General features: G+C 44.3%; 1 protein-coding gene across 1 annotated transcript; it reads left to right on the top strand.

Annotated features, from left to right (window-relative positions):
* Positions 1-580: 580 nt before the first annotated feature.
* On the top strand, positions 581-5,909 carry rsph14 (radial spoke head 14 homolog; the record flags this gene model as incomplete). Its single annotated transcript, XM_079516859.1, has 6 exons — positions 581-749; positions 1,842-1,944; positions 2,249-2,367; positions 3,104-3,335; positions 4,462-4,598; positions 5,668-5,909. The coding sequence occupies 6 exons, from the start codon at positions 581-583 to the stop codon at positions 5,907-5,909; spliced, it is 1,002 nt and encodes a 333-aa protein (XP_079372985.1).
* Between the last annotated feature and the right edge of the window lie 2,403 nt (positions 5,910-8,312).

The raw sequence follows: 8,312 nt of genomic DNA, 5'->3' as shown, positions 1-8,312 counted from the left end.
CTGGTGGCTTTTTACAGGTTAGGAAACCAGCTGTTGTTGTAAAGAACCCTTCTGCCATCTACTGGTGGTTTCCTGTAATCCTGTCAGGACTTGCAAACTTGTCATGAATAAAACTATGTATCAGAGCTGCAGAACAATAGCAGATCAACAAAAGCTCACACAACTCGTCTCATTGTGAGCTTGTAGAATTGAATGGCTTGTAGCCTAATTGTAGGGGCTCCGCTATAGTGCCATATTTATGATATTTTGTTTTATGAACTGACTTGGAAGTGGAAGTCATTCTGGACCATATATTCGTTTCAGACGCTATCGTTGCCTAGCTCTGGTCCATCCATAGCTCTAATGCCGGCAGTAAGAGCAGAAAGGCTACGGACCGTTACTATGAACCGTTGCCTAGTAACGACTGTAAACTAAACATGCATGCAGCAGCGTTCCATGAAGGTGAGCTTCAAAGCTTAAAGCTAAACTTTGACTCTGCGGGCTGCAATCATTCCTCGACACAAATGCACAAAATGCTGAATTTGTAGAAAAAAGAAAAAAAAAGAAAAAGAAAAAGAAGAACTTACTCGTCAGGGTCAGGATGGCCAGTGGACATCTGATGGAGGCTCCTGTAGCGTTCGGGCAGCGGGCTCTGCCACGGCTGTGCCGGGAGATGCGACACTCAGAGCCGGGGACCAGAGTCCAGGCGCTGGCTGCCCTGTGTGACCTGGTGCACGACCCAGAGAGAGCTCTAGAGAGCATTCGCCACGGTAATATAACACATTACACTTTTCCTTTACAATTACACCATAGCATTCACCACGGCATTAAGAAAGCACCTTCACGTTCAGCTCCGTTGCCGTGTAAATAGGCAAATGGAGGCTTAGGAAACATCTGTGTTTGAGTTGGGCTATAACCGCCCTTTCCAGTACAGCCCAGGTCAGCTTGATTGAATAAACGTTTTAATTTCAACTGGACGGTCCTCCCGTAACCCTGAGAGTTTTCAAATGGAACTAGCCTAAGATTTAGAGTACTCTCGTAGATGTATTACTATTTATCGATTCTGACATGAGAGATTGAAAATGTCAGAATCGATAAATAGGCCTACATCTAGTCTAAATCTTAGGCGAAAATGGAACCAAATTAATCCTTATAGTCCCGCAACCGACAAGGCTTCTTTTGTTTAAAGTGGGAAATTTGGTATAGTCTTTTTTTATTGGCCTAAAATATTGTCTATATACAATTATACATCCATCCATCCATCCATCTTCAACCGCTTATCCGTAGTCGGGTCACGGGGGCAACAGCTCCACAAGAGTGTTCCAGACTTCCCTCTCCAGAGCAACATTAGTGACTTCCTCCTGGGGGATCCTGAGACGTTCCAAGGCCAGTGAGTTGATGTGTTTCCTCCAACTGCGCCTTGGTCTGCCCCGGGGTCTCCTCCCAGGGGGACGTGCACCATGCTGTAGGGTGCCACCATGGCACCCACTTTGAGAAACCCTGCTTTAAAGTTGTGCGTGCGCGTGTGTGTGTGTTTGTGAGAATGTGTGTGTGCGTGTTTGTGAGAATCTCAAAATTAGGAGAGGATTTATACCTGGTAGAATCGTATAGGTCCAAAGTGGAAATACGGTAATACAGAAAACTTATTTAACCAATTAAAATCTGTAATTTTAGATTTTTGTGTTGCCATACAACGTTGGCATATACAAGCTCATGGCGTGTCACTTCGTGCCACACCGCAAGCTTGTACATATGCTATTTCTGTGTGAGAACTACGTGATTTAGAAGGCATTTGTAGAATAACGGCCTCAGGTCTTAAAGGGCCACTTCACCCCTTTTGCTTTGTGTGTTTGTGTTTTCAGGCTGCGTGCAGCAGTTAAAGACCTTGTTACAAGACAACGAATCTGCAGTCAGAACTAAAAGCACAGAGGTCCTTTACCACCTGGCATCCCATAATGTCGCCAGGTAGGCCTATGTCTCCATGACAACTATAGTGATTAATTAACATGAACATCCCAATATGTTAAAATAATAATACTTTAATTTTTGTTTTTCTGATTCATAGCCTAAAGGCTTAATAGTTGTTTTCTCAGAGTAATGAAGCCACTGAATATATTTCAACTATTTAAAAATAATAACGTGCACCTGTGTGTGTGTGTGTGTGTGTGTGTGTGTGTGTGTGTGTGTGTGTGTGTGTGTGTGTGTGTGTGTGTGTGTGTGTGTGTGTGTGTGTGCGTGTGCGTGTGTGCTCGTGCGTGCGTGCGTGCAGAGAGGTAATGTTACATTGTGGGATCCTCTCTCCGCTGTCAGAGCTGTTGGATGAACCAGTCGCATCCTGCAGGAAGAACGTCCATCTGACTTTAAACAGACTCGCTCACTTCCCTGCAGGTATGATATTGTTCAGATAATAATAAAATGTTCTTACTACTAGAGTTCTTTGTTTTTATTGATAAGACAGACTGAAAGGAAATGGGGAGAGGGAGTGACACGCAGCAAAGGTCGTCAGGGTCAGGATTCGAACCTGTGACATGCTGTGTCAGACTGGCAGTGCGGCCTAGACACAGGAAGCTCTGGTGGGCTTTATAAATAAAGTTTGAATTGAGTTATTTCTTGTTGTTGTTGTTGTTGTTGTTCTTCCTCCTAGTGGTGGGTATTGCCTGCAACCTCACAATAGATATGTGTCACGATACAGAAGCCACGATATATATCGATATATTGATTATACGTTGATTCCAAATAATGACCATAAAGGCTGGGTATTGCTAACAACCTCACGGTCGATATGTAGTTACGTATACAGTATCCTAGACCACCGATTACTGATGTTTTGACAAATATACTGTCAGAAATTGTAACCAATTTGAAAAACACAGGTGGGAAACATTTAAACAAAGAGCAAGGAAAAAAATGTTTTGATGGATAAATGCAAAAGATTTAAGCATATACATGTATGGCATTGTCATAACTGTCAGACAGAAACTGATTCTGATGTTTGTGTGTTTTAAAGCCGCGTCACAGACAGCATTTCCTGCCGTATCGATATGGTACGATACGACACGATTATCGGTCATCAATACGATTATTGCCATAATCGATTAATTTAACCCATCCCTACTTCCTCCAGCTGCGGAGGCCATGGTGCGCGAGGGTCTGGTCCCCAGGCTGGTGAAGAAGGTTTCAGAGGAGGATGTGGACGAGGAGGTGTGCGTGCTGCTGTTGTCCTCCCTGAGGCAGTGTGTGAGGGTGGAGGTGCTCGGCGCTCTGGCCTGCGGCAGCGTGGCGGTTCTGAGGGACCGTCTGGCACACTGCAGCCCTCGCATCCGCACAGAGGCTGCAGGAGCTCTGCTCAACATCAGGTTTGGGGAAGTTTGAATATGCATGTGGGGGAAAATGGGGAAAGAGAATCTCAAAATTACAAGAGGATTTATACCTGGTAGAATCGTATAGATCCAAAGTGGAAATACGGTAATACAGAAAACGTATTTAACCAATCTGTCATTTTAGATTTTTGTGTTGCCATACAACGTTGGCATATACAAGCTCATGGCGTGTCACTTCGTGCCACACCGCACGCTTGTACATATGCTATTTCTGTGTGAGAACTACGTGATTTAGAAGGCATTTGTAGAATAACAGCCTCGGGTCTTAAAGGGCCACTTCACCCCTTTTGCAACCAGATCTTATTGTAATGATGTTTGGGAGACAAGAAACACTTTCCTGGGGTTTGTATGTGGGTAATATGTGTTTTTAGATCTTTAAGTGTCCATGGGCTCCATTATGGACACTGGGCTCACTTATTTCCTGGACTACATTGTTGTCTCAGTAAGACAGCCCTCCCCCTATCCACAAGGAGGAGCAGTGGACCAAAGCAATATGGGAATTGTAGTCCAGGAAGGAAGTGAGCCCAGTGTCCATGACATCATGGAGCCCATGGACACTTTGAAATACTAAAATATCTAAAAACACATATTACCCACATTTATTTATTTATTTTTGTTTCTTGTCTCCCAAACATCATTAAAGATGGTTGCAAAAGGGGTGACGTGGCCCTTCAATGGGTTTTTAATGTTGACACTCATTTTTCTTGCTACTTTATTCCCACCACCCAAAAAATATTTATCATCTTGTTCCACAGCAAAAAAATAGAAGGGTAACCTATAATATTTGTGTCCTTGTATGCATCTCCTTGTGTGTGTGTGTGTGTGTGTGTGTGTGTGTGTGTGTGTGTGTGTGTGTGTGTGTGTGTGTGTGTGTGTGTGTGCATGCGCATGCGCATGCGTGCACGTGTGTGTGCATGCGTGTGTGTGTGTGTGTGTGTGTGTGTGTGTGCATGCGCATGCGTGCACGTGTGTGTGCGTGTGTGTCATGTGCGTGCGTGTGTGTGTGTGTGTGTGTGTGTGTGTGTGTGTGTGTGTGCGTGTGTCATGTGCATGCGTGCGTGCATGCACGTGTGCGTGTGTGTGCGTGTGTGTGCATGTGCAGTGTGGTGTTGGAGGGGAAGCAGAGTGTGTGTGCTGAGGGGGTGGTTCCAGTGTTGGTGTCTCTACTGACAGACAGTGACAGCAGCGTTCAGGCCAACGCTGCCGGAGCCATCATGAACACTGCTGTTATCAGCACAGGTACAGGCAGGCACGCACACACACACCTTTTGAAATATAAAAAATCACACCCGTGTGAAGTGAGGGGCGCTAATATATTAAAGTCTAACTCATGTTGATTAGGTGATGTAATGGTGATGTAAAACAAACGGTGCCAACACAAACATTAAACGCCATTAACAATACTGAGACAATATGACGTAAACGACACATAATGATGTAAATTTTCCCTTCATTGTCAATGTGTTTACTAAACAAACTTTGAACTAAAGACAAACATTAAACCTGTGTATAGGGAAAACTAAATGTAGAAAACAAAAATCACACCCATGTGAAGTGAGGGGCGCTAATATATTAAAGTCTAACTCATGTTGATTAGGTGATGTAATGGTGATGTAAAACAAACGGTGCAAACACAAACATTAAACGCCATTAACAATAAAGAGACAATATGACGTAAATGACACATTATGACGTAAATGTTCCCTTCATTGTCAATGGCGTTTACAAAACAAACATTGTACTAAAAAAAAAACCTGTGTATAGGAGGGGCTAGCGCCACTCAAACATATAAAGGGACATATTATCATATCATATCACATACTGTAGACCCCTATGGGTCCCACTGGTTGGGAAACAGTGTTTAAAGCACCATTCCCACCAGGCACGATAACTATAAAGATAACTATGAGTATATCGCTCACCATGTATTCTTTATAGTCGGTGTGAACTCTGCAATCCACCTGACTTAGAACGATTTTTAAAACTATAGAGGGTATGCGCATGCATAATAGTGAGTGGCAAAGTGAGTTTAACATTGTTTAATGCAATCAGATAGGACTTTTATGTTTGGATGCATGGGCTGTCAAGGCCAGAAAGTAGTTTTTTGCCACTCAGTAGGCGTTCCCGCACGCGGGTATGATGATGACGGCACATGCATACCCTAAATACTTTTAGTGCTCAGTGTGAATGGCCCGTTAGATACTGTTGTCTCACAGCTAGTACCTTTTACCATGATACTCTTTTAATTCTCTCTCTCTCCCTCTCTCTCTCTCTCTCTCTCTCTCTCTCTCTCTCTCCCTCTCTCTAGGTAAGTCTCGGTGTCTCTCGGCCGGCGCTCTGGGTCCCCTAGTCCAGCTGGTGTCGAGTGGCGAGCGTGCGGTGTGTGTCAACGCTCTGAGGGCCCTCACGACCCTGGCGGAGGCCCCCGGCGCCAAGGAGGTGCTCCTGGAGCACCTCCCCGCGCTGAGGAGCAGGACTGGGGCAGGAGAGGAGGAGGTGGTGAGGAGGGCGGCCCAGAACGCACTGCAGGTCATCACCTGGACCCCATGAACACTAGTGTTGATTTTGACAGCATATTTTGATTTAGTTTTAGTCATATATAGTCTTTTGAATAAAATTCCAGCGTTTAGTCTACTAAATCTAGAGTTGATTTTGTCGACTAAGATGTATTTTGGCGGGCATTGATGGTGTTTTAATGGCTGATTTTATACTTGGTTGCATGCTGAAAATAATATTTTTGGAGTGCAACAACCGTGTGCAACGAAACATAAAATGACTTGTTGCGACAAGTACTAGTATTCGCAGATTACTAGTCCGTCCGTCAGTCAGTCTGTCTGTCTGTCTGTCTGTCTGTCCGTCCATCACGCCACCATATATGGCCGTCAGTCCATCACGCCTCGTGACACGCTCCATATATGGCCGTCTCCATATATGAAGATCACGACACTGACCTCATCAAACCTTGATAGCCATACATGGAGAAGACTGGATCATCACCTAGATCTGCATATATAGAGCCGACCAGCAATATGTATCTGACCTCAAACCTCAAACCCTTAGATCTCCATATATGGAGCTTACCTGTTCTGACATTCCATATGTTGAGTCTTCCCCACCCGTCCTTCCTCTCTCCCTTTTGACTGATACGTACCTGTCCATTCAAACTCTAGACGGGCCTGCCCCAAAGTTATTAGCGCAGCAGCGCCCGGCAGCCGGCGAAAACTAGAGTTCTCAACAGGCCCGAAAATAACGGCCCCTACCTGGGCCCTAACTGGGCTGGCCCGAGGCCCCACCTGGCCTTACTAATTAGCACTGGCTTTAGTTCCGACATAGTATTGGTCCGACTGTCATTAGAATGACAACCTATACCTCAAACCCTAACCGGAGCAGCGCATGTCCGACCGCATGTCCGACCGTTGTTTCCGCATGTCGGACCTTTGGTGTGTCGGATCTGCATGTGCATCCCCCGAAAACGTCAATTAAGAAAATAATAAAAAAGGTCCATATATGGGCATTCCCAGACCTGTTGTTTCAGCACGACCTCGCCCGCCTTTTAGGGCAAGGTCGCTTCTCGCCCTCAGGGTTTTCAAAAGATCTCTTTGGAAACGAATGAGTACTTTCTATACTTTTGGTACATGATGTTTATAATTATACCAATACCTTTGTACTTTTTCTCAAGTCAATTTTGAATTCCGGACATATACTTGTATCAAGTGGTGCTGCTGGTGCAGTGTTGATACTTTTACTAAATGTGAGAGCTTTTTCCACTGCTTCTCTTGAATCCAATGACTGCGATGAGTCGTTAGTGAGTCGACTGAGAACTTTAATCCATGAGTAAGCATGCAGGTCAGAGCTCTTCTTCTGTCTGACCTCTCCTCTTGAATGCATCTTCCTCAGGAACACAAAGCACTGTCCTCTCCTCTTCAGTGCGTCTCCATGCAGGACTTATCCTCGGGCCCCATTAAGCTGCCACGTGCTGACAGCTGACATCTTCTGGGTGTCACAAAGAAGTGTTGGACCTTTTTATCCACACAGACAATAGAACACTGAAGTCTGACATCACTGCCGCTAGCCCCTTGGGTCACAGAGGGACATTCTTGTTTAACTGCAAATCCAGGAAAACTTTAAATACACATTTGACCTCTTATTTAAGTTATTTTATAACATTTTTGAACCAAAATAAGGAATCGTTAGAAACTGGAATTGATAAGCAGAACTGGAATCGGACTGGAAAATCCTAGTGATACCCAGTCCCAGGGAGACATCAAATTCATCTTTTGGGTCACAGGCTAAAAAGCAGGGTGGCAACGGGCTGGCATTTCATTAAGCTAATCACAAGATATACCGGTATAGACGCTGTGTGAATATTGTCTATTCCCGCCGGGGACGCTGTGGGTGCTGGGCACATGTTTTCTACTCATCAGCGTCATCAGCGCCCATACCCTATAGGTGGAGTTGGCAAAACAGCCTTTCTTTGTAGATTTTGGATGTTTTCCCCGCGTTCCCTATAGTATGGGAGGCAATTGGCACCGGGCAAAAAAATTCGTATTTCTACTTTTGGTCATACATTTTTGATACCCAATACTTTTACAAAATGTAGAATTCCTGACTTAATACTTGTAATGGGAGTATTACATTGCAGTAGGCCTACTGATACCTTTACATTTGAGTACTTTTTCCACCACTGATACTTACATTTATAAGCTGTCAAAAAGATTATGCAGGCCAGAGGCCTGGTGGCCTCACAGCTAGAAGGTACCAGGTTCAATAGACCATGGGTCCAGATCCATTTGTGATTCACATTTATGGGTCTTTTTTTTGTTTTGTTCTTTTTTGTTCATGAATTCAAAACACATTATTTCTTCACTAATTTCATTAAGAAATCAAAAAAAATCCACATTGTGTAGAAGATCTGCTATTTTCACTAGTTTGGGTCCATGCAGACTGAATGTT

This window comes from Electrona antarctica (genome assembly GCF_951216825.1).
Source record: "Electrona antarctica genome assembly, chromosome: 12".
In the NCBI taxonomy this organism is placed as follows: domain Eukaryota; kingdom Metazoa; phylum Chordata; class Actinopteri; order Myctophiformes; family Myctophidae; genus Electrona; species Electrona antarctica.
This window is presented reverse-complemented; position numbering and strand designations above follow the sequence as displayed.